The 14429-nt window shown below is 48.1% G+C and overlaps 1 protein-coding gene across 1 annotated transcript in view; it reads right to left on the bottom strand.

Moving 5' to 3' along the window:
- The window catches only part of TRIO (trio Rho guanine nucleotide exchange factor), a 5246815-nt gene that overhangs the window by 2669077 nt on the left and 2563309 nt on the right, over positions 1-14429 (bottom strand). The window contains exon 20 of the mRNA XM_086965300.1: positions 12546-12661. Coding sequence (XP_086821426.1) covers positions 12546-12661 — 116 coding nt within the window. The remainder of the gene's footprint in view (positions 1-12545; positions 12662-14429) is intronic.

The following is a 14429-nucleotide window of genomic DNA, read 5'->3' as shown; positions in this document are numbered from 1 at the left end:
AGACAGACAAGTCGGGCACTCACAGGCACGCATAATAAGACCTCCATCATCCCCAACGCCTATACTAGCAGTGCTTACCAGAGATAATAAACTGTTTCCCACACAGATAGACATTAATGAGGCATTTCAGGACCACTACATGCACCTATACGTAATGCCACACCAGTCCCCGGTGGAGACAATCGCTGAATTCTTGTCGGTCATACCTCTACCAGTTGTTCCTGCTGAGGAAGTTGCAGGCTTAGAAGTCCGAATTACAGGCTCCGATGGGACTCCCTTTTGAATTTTATTCTACTTATGCAAAACTGCTAGTTTCCAAGCTATTATAACTAAATAAAACATTGCTTACAGAGGGAAATTTGCCCTCCACAACTAGGTAATCAATAGTGACCTCCTTACTAAAGTATGGCAAGCCGCCAATGGAACTCGCATCCTATCGTCCCCTATTGATTCTCAACACAGAATACAAGATTCTTAGTAAAACATTGGCAGCTCGCCTACTCTCTCTCCTCCCAGGGCTGATACTCACAGATCAGTGCAGATGTGTATCCCGACACAATGCGTTCCCCAACATCCGTCGCCTCTTTAGCCTTATGAACATGGTACAGGCACAATTTCCAAATGCAGGAAGTGTATCTTTAGACATCAGGCAAGCCTTAGATACTTTAAACTGGTCTTACATGCTGGCGACATTGGAGACATTTGGGGCCCCCCCCCCACCGGAGTAGTGTCACTGGATGCAATCCATACTAATATTATAAAGAGAGAGCCCAAACCTTTGATGCGGGTAAGCTCAGGAACCACAGCGCCAATCACAACACCCAATACAGCATTGGAAAGGACAGTTTCAGCAGATGGACATAGGCTATACAGCATTCCACCAAGAACGTGAGGGGCAAAGTAGTCCGTTGTGGGCATGTGCGTTGTGCTGGGGGCGTGTGCATACAGCGATGGCCAAGGCATTCGTCAAAACAAAGCGTTCAGAGTACTGCGTTGTGGGTGTGTGCGTTGTGCTGGGGGCGTGTGCATACAGCGATGGGGCGTGTGCATACAGCGATGGCCAAGGCATTCGTCAAAACAAAGCATTCAGAGTACTCCCTTGTGGGCGTGTGCGTTGTGCTGGGGGCGTGTGCATGCAGCGATGGGGGCGGCAGTCGTCTAAACCACGCTGTATTCCACCACTTGTGAGGAGCGTTCTGGGTGGGACTCCCATTCAAATACCAGTGGGTGTTGCATTTGGCAATTTTAGCTGCTTTGGACGTTCACGCCATGTGGGGCATCTAAATGGCGCTACAGCAGACAAACACGTTCGCGGGTAACACAGTTCGCATCCTGCAGTGGCGTCAGGTTCAGCGGACAAACACGCTCGCGGCTGGAGCCGACACAGACGCTGCCATATTGCTCCAGGGTTCAGGCGGGTGCTGAGGCGAGTCAGCGTAGCAGCGGGAAAACAAAACATTCAACAGACTGCTGTTTCACACACGCACAGCATCGCGTGCCCGGTGTCAGGCAGTGCACTGTCAGCCCAAAGGACTTAACACCAGGCACACAACATCGGGAGGGCCTCAGTCGGGTACTGTCAGCCCAAGGGAATCAACAGCAGCCACAGGCTGGAAAAGTTACCGCTGCTGAGGCACATATCACTTGGGCGGTTCCTGCCACTGACTGCACAAGCGGACCCACATGTTGGACAGCAATGTACACCTACCGTTACCGTCTATGCACAGCTGAACTGCACAGGTAAAAGAAATTTTGAAATAAATTTGCCTTGCCTATTAGGACCACTGCAGACATTCTATTTCATCCCCGGACAACGTCGGGACGGGCTGCTAGTTACTATATACAATACCAAAAGCGAGGGCTAAAACTGGCCAGACTATTTCCCCACATACCATACATTTCGCAGAACACGTCAAGGTTGCCCCCTCTCACCGTTACTCTTCATACAGGCGATGGAGCCCCTGGCTCAACACTTACGACGTGCAAAGAGTACATACGGCATACTGATAGGCCCGGTCACACACACTATCTTTGTATGCTGACGATATGTTGTTGTATCTTAAGGACATACAGATGGATTTACATCCATTGGCAAATAGTCTGGCTTGATTTGGATCTATATCAGGGCTACAGATAAATGCCTCAGAATCTATATTGTACTCTTTGTATGAGAATTGCCCCCAGTCACACTGGCCATTTGGCCCGGCACAACTCACAGTAGGTTACCTTTAAATACCTCGGATTCCAGATATATAAGACGATTCCTGACATACTGGACAGGGATCTGTCCGTACTGTCAACTCTATAAATCTCAGGTGGCTTTTTGGATTAAATTGCCCCTAACAGCGACAGGATGAGTGGCAGTGGCTAAAATGATGATCTTGCCAAGACTTCCATATCACTTTGTGAATCTCCCAGTAGTGGTTATTAGTTAGGATTTTTAAAACTATAAACTCTTTACTGACTGAGCTGGTGTGGGGTATGGGATGCCATTGTATAGCTGTAGGAGGGTGGATACCTGACTATGGTTACCCCAGATTTTTTGCCTTGTGTTTAGCTGGTTTTCGACTTAGTTGGCCTGGGATCCTGCTAATCAGGGCCCCAGGCTATCTGCTCTCTCTTTAAAATGGACTCCATGTACCCTAGGTGCATAACTAATTGGTATTGGGTCACCTTATGAGCCCCTGTACAATGTACTATAGGTACCCAGGGCATAGGTGCATCCAAGGCCTACCAGGGGCTGCAGCATATCTTTTGCCACGTCTGGCTGGCCATCCAAACAGACACAACTGGCTGATCACTCAGCTGGGGCAAGGTCGTGTAATCACCCCTTGCTTAGATATAGTATATCTATGTCTAAACCTATATCTGGACACATATATACCTATAAGTCACTCCTATCTGGAGGCAGAGTGCTTGGTTTTATGTGAGCTGAGGCTCTAGCGTGAGCTGAGCCTGTCTGCAGCTTTCAGAACCATGTCCATATAGCTGTTCTATGATATAGCCATACCATATATTCTTAAGTGCATTATAATCCTTGCGGTTATTGCTAACTTTGGTTTGGCTTTATCAAAACATGTCGTGTAAGGTGTCATACACTTTGGAATACTACCCCTTCACCAGTTCTGGCGACGGGGGTAGCATTCCACCCTTCTAGAGGGAGAAGACATGATACTTTACTTAAACGCGGTTAAAACTAACCAGAGCCCCAGCATCACAAAATGGATGCTGCTGCCACAGACACAAGTCTGGCCTCCTGCTGCTGACCGAAACTCCGGCAGGGGAGGCCTGGACAAATAGTATCCTGTCCCAGGGAGGTGTTACACCACCCCAGACAGGAGATGGTGGATTGAGGCAGGCAGGGCAAGTGAAACCAGACACTGCCTGGGGCGCACAAGGCTCCCCATGCATAGCCCAGTTCAAACCGGTGCTGGGGCACTCCAGCCCCAGCTCTGGCACGAAACTGGACAAAGGGAAAGGGGTGTAACCACCCTCTTCCTGGGTCCCACCCATAGGAGGGACCTAGCAGGTAATCCAGCCCCTTGATTTGGAATAAAGGTAGGAGCTGTGTCCATAGACTTTAGATAATCCTGACAAACTTTGAAATGAAACTCTGGACCCTTCGAAATCCCACTCGACGTGGAAGACTGAAGAATCTCCCTTGTGGTCAAGGAGTGACCACCCTGTGCAAACAGGCACCATCAAGCGCCCAACGGTTTGCTTTGTTGCACCTCCCGCCGGAGCTCGAGCGACAGAGATCAACAAGCACCGGATTCCCAGACATCCAACAGCCCGATCCACAGCCACAGCAAAGCTGAGACCCGTGGAGGCGTTATGAGACGTGGGACCGGCCATCTTGAAAAGGCTGCGAAGTGCTTCCCGTGCAGCTCCCGAGGCACCCTCGAAGCTGTGCATTGGGGACTGAGAAGCCCTAGCCCCGAGCAGCTTGTGCACCGAAGATCACCTCTCCACACTCATCGAGTGCTGCGTGGGGCCCTTTTGCATTTTCCTGCTCGACGCGTCTGTCCGGTCACTTGCCCGTTGGCTAGTGGCCTCTACGACGACAAACCTTTGAATTTACTCTGCTAGTCTGGTTACTCCAGACTGGCCCTCGCTCCCCTGAAAAGGAGCAACCGCTCTGACCTTGCTGGTCCGAGTAAGAAGCGATCTTCAAATCCTGCGTGGGTTGCCTTTGCCAAGGCCTGTAGACTCCAATCCGGAAGCCGACACCGCCGACAGCGAGAGCCTTCGTGGGTAAGTCCGTGTTCCACTCCTGTTCATTGTCGATGTCCACGTGGCAGCGGATACTGTTGTGTTCTAATCTAGGACCCCGATCAATACTGTGACCGTATGCCCCTATACGGCTATAATCCATTTATACCCCTATAATGGCATGAACGATCAAGAGTGATATTTCAGAAACTCGTCTCTGGCCTAACACGATCAGAGCCACATTTCAGAATCTCTTCCTCTGCAGCTCATTAGAGCAAATGACACAGCAGAAGCCACTATCTAAGATTCCTAGATTACACTCCAAGTTCCTCAACAAGATAAAACTCAGCAACTTGGGAAAACCCCGCTTGCTATGTTTTGATTAGTAATAGAACTCTAATGAGCACTGAGAGACGATCACTTCCTAGTGACATCTTTATTGACGTCTTATGTCCAAAAACGTACGTCAAACCAGGCACCTTTCAGGTATAAATATTACCAACGTTGCCTAATGACATCGATGATAGCGATGGTGTGGTAAACATAGGAGCAGAACAGCTGTCCCCTGCAGAGCCCAGCAGATGCAAGCTGCCCACGGACGCTGCCCCTCCTCCTCCTTGACGCGCTGAGAGAGACGCTGTCTTTTCTCCTGCCGAGAAAATCCAGCTCCGGCGTTTCCAGCCTACTCTTGCGAGTGACTGGGATATCGAGTCCTGGAAGGAGATACAAGACCTCCAACATTCTATTTCAGAGGTATGGTGTTGACTAAACCCTTAGAGAGCATTCTTGAAGCAAACCTTGGCAAAACCAACTTAACTAAAACTACTACTCACTTACTCCCTCCCAAGTATTAGGCTTAGGTCAGGTACACTGGGGTAGGCGTAGTTAGAAGCACCAGTTGAGTACGTTAGCTGAATGTATATATGAATGTATATATTTTATTCATTTTAAACCATTGTATGGCTAAGAAACCATATCAATGCTTTTACAGTATTATTTCGCAATCCTCATTTTACTGTACGCACTTTTTATAATAACAAGTCTTGCAATTGTGGCAATTCATTTCTCTTGCACGAGAAGAAAGACTGTTCAATAAATAATACCTTTTATTGAAAACGCCCGTCTCTCTATTCTCTGCATTTTGGTGAAAGTAATCTGCACAACTGACTGAGTAAAATAACTGTCTATTGTTTCACACGACTCTAGAGATTGACTCTTATTCTAAGGATCAAAGTTGTCATGTTTATGCGGTTGTTGGAAAACTGAATCCCTTCTTGTCTGTACCAGGGAAGCTGATCACTTCCTATTCAGTCAAGAAAGTTTCCAGTGACCTCTGAGCTAGTTGGTAACAAACCCAATTAAGTTTAGCATAGTCAGTAGAGACCTGGAAGACCGCACTTCTACGTCAAAACTGCTGTTTATGTTATTCCAATGCGCAGGGCCTATTGGGAAAATAGGAACTACAGACAAGCTTCTCGACAACCACCTGATTGCGCCTGACATTGCCTGGTTCCTTCCTGGTTCCATCCTGCTCACTGGCTAGTGACCCAGACTCTGTCCCCTCTGCTTTCAGGTACACTACATCTTCGATCCACCCTTGGATCCAACCGGACTCTTCTCTCCTGGTCGCCTGCAGCATCTTCATCTCCAGGCTCCATAGAACTCCACGACGAAACCCGACACACGTTGGCACCTATGCACCCGTATCCTGTGGGTGAGGTAACGATCAAACACCGGTGCTCCTGTAGTGGTTTACACCTCTAGTGTCCTAGTTTAAAGTGGCTAAGTTCTAGTCCAGTCGGAAGACTTCCAAAACAGTAACTTTGTAACTTTTACGCGCCATTGACTTTGCATTGGTGCATGCGTGTGCTTTAGGCACTGCACCCGAATCCCACGGGCTACTCCCGTCCTAACTACAGTTAGTCCAGTGTAGTCCCAGCGATTCACAAGGCCCTAGGCCCTACCATTGTCCGAGAGGTGGTACTTATACCACTATTTTAGTATATGGTTTAAGTGGCCCCCGGGCCTATCCAAAATTGTGCAACTTTGTATGTTTAACTGTGCTTTTGTTTAAACGCTTGTGCCTCTGGACTCATAAAGAGTACAGAGGATTATTCTAGTAATAAATACATATATTTTTATAATATATAACTTGTGTGGTGTCCTTTCATTTGATATTACAGGATTGCATATGGTAAAACAGCTGGCTTCACATGCCCTCTTGAGTTAAGCCTAAGACTGCTTAGGTCCATGCTACCCCTAGGATAGCTTGTCTATAGGGTTGACTTACGGGTTGTTTGGACTGATACAAGGTGCTCACTAGAATAGCGATCATCATACATCAGGCCAACTTCTCACATTGGTGTGCAGCGGTTGGGATTTGAGCTTGCTGTTGTTTTACCAATTGTAATCTTGACATCAAGAGCCCACTACCCAAGGAGGTTTTGGGGGCCCCAGATTACAAGGCATACTGCATAGTGGGTCAACTAAAGGGGTTGGCATTCTGGCTGGCAGACTATAACCTGTTTGAAATTGGGTATACACCTACACACCTACGAAATGGAACGCTACAAGCATTGCTCTGCCCCCACTCTAAAAGACGGATGGATATTCCCCCACTTCTCCAGACAGCATGATACTATTGGAGAGTAGCACTTAAATATACCAAAACACCTTCTCCGTACGCCCCTAATGTCCCTCTTTGTGGATTACCATCCCATCAAGGGATTTTGTCAGCCCGCAGACTGGCAACATGGGAGGAGTCCGGAGTTACAACAATTGGGGACATTATTACAGACAGGGTCTTAATACTGCATGCTGATTTTGTACGCATCGATGACGTACTCGCAACACTGTTTCTGACACACACATATTGTACTACACACGTGTGAACTGGCGGGAGGAGCGGCAGGAGCCCCCTACATTCAAATTGTTGCAAACATTACGTGTGATAGGACATGGAAGTCATTTGGTGAGATGACTGCACCAGGGCCTAAGGGCACATTGGGAGGTCTCGTTGGCAGCACTATGGCAGAAATGGGAGGCGTATCTGGCACGAGAACTATCTGATAAAGAATGGGAAAAAATTCTACAATACTCCAAGCAAGTACCTCGTAATGCTATATTCAAATGTATCCAATTCTCGATTATGCATAGAGCATACCTCACACCATGTAGGATGCAGGCAATATAGCAGTATCTCCTCCGGCTGCCCCCGTTATTGCTCACCTGATGCAGGCCTGATACATATGATGTGGTCATGCCCCTCTCTGCAAGGGTATTGGGGTGCAGTTATGACAGGACTATCACACATCTTGGAACGTCCCATTAGGCCCTCTATTGAGGCCTGTATATTAAGCATATCTCAGATTCCCAAAACAGCAGTGGTACTGCGCCGTTTCATAGATCTCTCCTTAATACTGGCCAAAAGAATGCTCACTCTGTGCTGGATGGCCCACTCAGCCCCAAGGGCATAGGAGGGAGACATTATTCAATGGGCCACTGCAGAAACGGAGGCTTTACAACGTGAAGAGTACAGGGGGCTACGTCAAGTCAAGTCAAAATATTTATATAGCGCGCTATATACCCAGAGGGTCTCAGGCGCTTGAAGAGGGGTGGGGAACTACTTGTCGAATATCCAAGTTTTAAGTTGTTTTCTGAATGCTAGGTGGTTCTGAGTGAGACGAAGGTGAGTGGGAAGTGAGTTCCAGGTCTTAGCTGCCAGGTAGGAGAAGGATCTACCTCCCATGGTGGTTTTGTTGATGCGAGGTACGATAGCAAGGGCTAGGTTGGAAGATCGCAACTGGCGGGGGGGGGGATGGGGTGTAGAAGGAGAGTCGTGTATGGTCTTTACGCGGGATGTCCAGTATGAGTCTGGCTGATGCATTCTGGATGCGTTGGAGTTTTTTCTGGAGTTTAGCGGTGGTACCGGCGTATAGGGTGTTTCCGTAGTCCAGGCGGCTAGTAACCAGTGCATGGGTGACCGTTTTTCTAGTTTCGGTGGGGATCCAGCGAAATGTTTTTTTGAGCACGCGAAGAATGTTGAAGCAAGATGATGAAACGGCGCTGACCTGTCTGTTCATAGAGAGTGAGGAGTCCAGGATGACGCCCAGGTTCCGTGCGTGGTCCGTCGGGATGGGTGCTTTTCCAAGGGCCTCTGGCCACCAAGAGTCATCCCAGGCGGAGGGGGAGATGCCTAAGATAAGGACTTCAGTTTTGTCTGAGTTCAGTTTCAGACGGCTGTGCTTCATCCACTCGGCTACTTCTTTCATTCCTTCATGTAGGTTGGTTTTGGCGGTGTTAGGGTCTTTGGTGAGTGAGAGGATCAGTTGAGTGTCATCAGCGTAGAAGATGATGTTGAGGTTGTGTTGGCGCGCGATGTCCACGAGGGGGCTCATGTATACGTTGAAGAGGGTGGGGCTGAGTGAGGATCCTTGTGGTACGCCGCAGATGACTTCAGTGGCCTTTGACTTGAATGGTGGGAGGCGGACTCTCTGGGTTCTTCCGGTGAGGAACGAGGTGATCCAATCCAGTGCTTTTCCTTGGATTCCGATGTTTCTGAGGCGCTGTAGAAGGGTGCTATGGCAGACTGTGTCGACGGCTGCGGAGAGGTCAAGGAGGATGAGGGCGACTGTGTCTCCATTGTCCAGTAGAGTTCGAATGTCGTCTGTTGCTGCGATGAGGGCGGTCTCCGTGCTGTGTTTGGCTCGGAAGCCGGACTGTGAGGGGTCGAGGGATTTGTTGGTTTCGAGGAAGGCGGCGAGCTGGATGTTGACCGCTTTCTCGATGACTTTGGCTGGGAATGGAAGGAGCGAGATGGGGCGGTAGTTTTTGAGTTCGGTGGGGTCAGCTGTGGGTTTTTTCAGGAGGGCGCTAAGTTCGGCGTGTTTCCAGCTTTCCGGGAATGTGGCGGAGTTGAGGGAGCAGTTGATGACGTCTCGGAGGTGTGGTGCTATAATGGAGTGTGCTTTGTTGAAGATGTGGTGAGGGCATGGGTCTGTGGGGGATCCTGAGTGGATGGAGTTCATCAGGTGGATGGTGTCCTCAGTGGAGATTGGGTTCCAGTCATTAAGGATGTTCAAAGGGGGTGAAGGTCCTGTAGTATGTTGGGTGGGTTGGTCTCCGGGTTGGTTGTCGAAGCTGTTGTGGATGTCTGCGATTTTGTTGTGGAAGAACGAAGCTAGGGAGTCGCAGAGGGCTTGAGAGGGGGTGATGTCATTGGAGTTGGCTGAGGGGTTGGTAAACTCTTTGACGATGTTGAATAATTCCTTGCTGTTGTGGGCGTTGTTATCTAGTTGGTCTTTGAATGCGGCTTTCTTGGCAGATCGGATTAGTTGGTGGTGTATGCGGGTGGCGTTTTTGAAGGCGTCCCTGGTGCTGGAGTTTGGGTCTTTTTTCCAGGCCTTCTCGAAGGAGCGACAGAGTTTCTTCGATTTCTTAAGATCATCATTGAACCAGGAGGCGTTCCTGCTGCCTAGTTTGGTTTGACGTTTTTTCAATGGTGCTAGGATGTCGGCGCTGTTGGATAGCCATTGGGTGAGGTTAATGGCTGCTAGGTCGGGGTTTGAGGAGTGGACAGGGGGGTTTTGAAGAAGCGATGAGGAGATCTGGTCGATGGTGATTTTGTTCCAGTTTCTTCGCAGAGTAGGTTGAGGATGGTTGTGGGTTGTGGTCTTATTGTAGATAAAGTGAACGCAGCTGTGGTCCGTCCAATGTAGAGTAGTGGTGTGACTGAAGGAGACATGTTTGCTGGAGGTGAAGATAGGGTCGAGTGTGTGACCTGCGATGTGGGTGGGGGTAGACAAGTTGTTTGAGTCCTAGGTTGGCGAGATTGTCCAGAAGGGTGGTGGCGTTGTTGTCCTTGCTCTTTTCCAGGTGAAAGTTGAGGTCTCCCAGTAGAATGTATTCCTCGGAGGGGAGGGCGTGTGGGGTGATAAAGTCAGTGATGTTGTCGCTGAATTGTGCACGGGATCCTGGAGGTCGGTAGAGGAGGGTGCCTCAGAGTGGTCTTGGGATCGGTGTGGATCTGGAAGTGAAGGTGTTCGGCGCTGGTAAGGTTGACGTCTGAGCTGGTTGAGATGCGGATGGAGTTCTTATGGACGATAGCGATGCCTCCTCCTGTTTGGTCGGTGCGGTCCTTACGGATGATCTTGTATCCTTCCGGGATGGCAATGGTGATGTCTGGAGCTGATGAGGCGTTCATCCATGTTTCTGTAAGGAATGCGACGTCGGGAGAAATGGTGTCTAGTAGGTTCCAGAGGTCAATGGCGTGTCTGTGGACTGAGCGGGTGTTGAGCAGGATGCATTTTAGGTGGTTGGAGTCAGTTATCTGTTTTGTGTTCGTGGATGTGGAGGTTTTCTTTGTGCCGTCGAACCTGCAGGAGTAGCATGTGAAGGGTCCATGGGTGTGTCCAGGAGCGGCTTGGACGCAGTTGGGGAGACGGCCGGGGTTAAGGGCTAGAAGGGTGGGGGCGTCGTAAGTAATGCGGGTGGGGTGGGTGGTAAGAGGGACAGGGGGTCTGGCGCTGGGCGCGGTCCAGGCGCGGACGGGCGTAGATGGGCTTACCTTTGGCGCACCTTCGGCGCGGATTGGGCGCGATCGCTGCGCGTGAACGCTGCGCGCAGATGCATCTGTCATAAATGGATGGTGGGGGGAGGGGCGAGGGAGGGGCAGCGGGAGGCGGGTGCGTGCTGGGGAGCCTCGCTACGAGGCACAACAAACAAAATGGCCGAATAATGTAAACAAACCCCAAATCAGGCGGCCAGTCCGATCAACAATGCACGCAGCAGGCAAACAAGACAACAAGCAAATGCGAGCGCACACTCAAAGGCCAACAATTCAGTCAATTAAAAGTGCAAAAATGCGCACGTTCAAACTACGTTACAAATGCTCTGCACTTCAAAGAGGCAAATGCTAGCGCACAATACCAATGCCAAGCGCTATGAGAATTCGGCAAATGCGAGCGCACAATACCAATGCCAAGCGCTATGAAGATTCAGCAAATGCGAGCGCTCTGATAGCTGAAAAGCAATCAGTCACAGGTGAGGCAGTTGCAGGGAAATACCAGTCAGCCAGAGCGAGCGCTGCGGAGAGCGGTCAGGGAGCGAGGTGGAGCGACCACTGCTCACGAGGATCTCCATGGACTGGGCTCACTTATTGTAACAATTTAAGGCTCATGCTAATGATGACTAAAGAAGTACTGAAAACAAACTCACTCAATTAGATTTGAAGGGACTTCAAAGCGAAACCACTTTCGACAACTGAATGAAAATGTTATCTGTTCCAGGCCTTCCCTTCCTTTCCTTCTGTAAATGCCCTCTCCATAATATACAAAAGTACCAATCCACCCAGACTAACCAAGTACGTTTGCATTGGGGTGGTGGGAGGGGGGATAATGAGTTCTCAAAAGAAAATGTCATACCACAACAATACCAACTGAGGTTGTCATATAGTTTATTGCCAAGGTATAGGTACTGAAGCACGGTATTGTACAGGCTCACAAACAATAGCAGGAATAGTATACATTTTGGTTAAAGGGGACACCTCATCGGGAACAACAATAATTGAATGTACAATGATTTAACACCTTACATGTTATATCATACTGTTCTATTATATGTGTAACTGTTAAAAGCATGTAAAAACAAAATGTACATATGCTATTGATTGTGAAACAATTCCTCCAAAGGAGAAAATGCATGTAACCTGTGATTATATATTTCTGAAACTTTAATAAAAATGTGTGTAAAAGTAAAACAAAACAAAGTGCTACATCATGGTCAATGGTGACAGCGTGAAAGTTTTTTTTGTTGTTGTTGTACTTTTAACCACACTGCACAGCAGATACCATGATAGACAACTTAGGTGGAAAAAAACATTGATGAAGCTAAATAAGAGAGCTATTTGGCTTTGTCAGTTTTTTGGGACATAAAAAGATAGGATAGCCCTATCGTTTTATGTGTGGATTTCCCCACCACGACTGCTAAATCTCCACATTCATAAACTAACTATTACATTGCAGTTTTGTGAATACTGAAAAGGAGTAAACGTACACAAAAGTATACGTTTAGTTTTGTTAATCAGGCCTTCAGTCTATTAGCTAATTCTTCTTCATGTTCTACATGCACTGATGCAATTAATCACAATAATAAATCGACAGTTTATGATGGTAGCTCAAAAGATACTTCCAATCTTAAACAAAAGTATGAAAAATGGATGATGAGTGAACTTACAATGTAACTAACTCAGACGCTGTAAGCTACCCTTTATCGCTTGTTACACAAACAAATTCATTAGTTTAAGACTTTGCATGTAGTGATTTATTGATACTGACCTGTTTGGCACTCCTTTCAAAAACGACAAATTGCTGGCAGTGATCAAGTCTCCTCTTTCGCATTGTCCAGTAGTGTAGCACACGGTTCTCTCGCTGAAACAGTTCATTTAAGGTGTCTACAAAACCAAGTAATTGCATTTAAACTATGAATGCCGCAATATCGTTAAAAAACATATACCAAACATACAACTTTCTTTCAGTACAACTGCACATCAACCTTTTTTTTTACAGCATTCAGTAATAAAAAGGATAAGAAATCTACTGCTGCAATTGCAACTATCATAATCTGAAACCCAGAAAAATCCAAGAGTCCAATACATAGCTTTTATTAAAGCTTTCCCCAGCCTCAGTTCAAAGATTAGATTCCTGGCAAAACTCAATCTCAAGTCCACACTTTCACAATATGATGGACTTTCAGATCAGAAGTCTATGATCGGAGGTCTGTAAGGGATGAAAATGAGTGAAAGGTACAGTCCCAATGACAAGGTAAAACATTGTATGGACAGTACCGGCGTTTAAACAAAAGTTGTACTACATTCCATTTCTTTAACACTGGTTTACAGGTGGAGAACTCCAATGGTTGCAGGTTTCTGAATGTTCCCTCCCAACTCAGTCCTTGGGATAGGATGCTTCCTAAAGCACAAGTTACTTACCTTCGGTAACAATATATCTGTAAGAAACAGTAGTTAGTATTAGATTCATTACCTTAGAATATCCCCAGGCGTCAGACTGGATCCGGAAATTTTTGCGTAGCAGTACCCATGCGCGTTGGTAGGCGTCATCCGCGGCTCCGCGTCCGTAGTCGCGTCGTGATGACATCGTCAGAGTACTTAGACGCCGCCTCCGCGTGCTGACGTCAGTTCTTATACACAGCTTTTCCGCGCCAGAAACGCATAGCCATGATAAAAACCAACACTGGTGCCATGAAACTAGGGCCCTGAAAGGGGATGACCATAACCTTAGACATTGGTTTGCAGAACAGGGAGGATGGGTGGGGCGGTAAGGAATCTAATACTAACTACTGTTTCTTACAGATATATCGTTACTGAAGGTAAGTAACTTGTGTATCTGAAAGAAACAGGTTAGTATTAGATTGCTTACCTTAGATTAGATACCCTAGCAATACCAACCCCGGTGGTGGGTCTGCAAACCAATGATTACACCAGAAAGTCCTGGAGGACGGAACGGCCAAAGAAGCCATCCCTCCGAACTTGGCTGTCCAGGAAGTAGTGTCTTGCAAACGTGTGCAGCGAGGCCCACGTAGCTGCCTGGCAAATGTCCTGCAAGGGGACTCTCCAGCCCAGGGCAGTAGTAGCCGTCGTGGCCCGAGTGGAATGGGCCCTCAGCCCAACAGGAGGTTCCTTTTTAGCCAAAGAGTAGCATGCCTTGATGCACAACACGACCCACGGAGAGATGGTCCGTTTGTGCACCGCCCACCCCTTCTTTGCGCCCACATACCCAACAAAGAGTTGGTCATCCACCCGGAACTGGCGTGTGCGATCTAGATAGAATCACAATGCACGTTTTGGGTCCAGACGGTGGAGCCGCTCTTCTTCTTTAGAGGGATGTGGAGGCGGAAAGAAGGTGGGCAAGGTGATGGACTGCCCGATGTGGAAGGCTGTGACTACCTTGGGCAGGAAAGTGGGTCTTGTCCGCAACACAACCATGTCCGGATGGACAGAAAGGAAAGGAGGTTTAGAGGAAAGAGCCTGGAGCTCACTCACCCTCCTGGCAGAGGTGATGGCAACCAGGAAAGCAGTCTTCAGAGTAAGAAGGCAAAGAGGACAGTTATGAAGCGGCTCAAAGGGAGCCACATCAGGTAAGTTAAAACCAGATTCAAGTCCCACTGGGGCATCACAAAAGGAACAGGGGGGAACATATGAG

This window comes from Lissotriton vulgaris, chromosome 4_1 (assembly GCF_964263255.1).
Source record: "Lissotriton vulgaris chromosome 4_1, aLisVul1.2, whole genome shotgun sequence".
NCBI classification, from domain to species: domain Eukaryota; kingdom Metazoa; phylum Chordata; class Amphibia; order Caudata; family Salamandridae; genus Lissotriton; species Lissotriton vulgaris.
The sequence above is the reverse complement of the archived record's forward strand: the minus strand, read 5'-3'. Positions and strand labels throughout refer to the sequence as shown.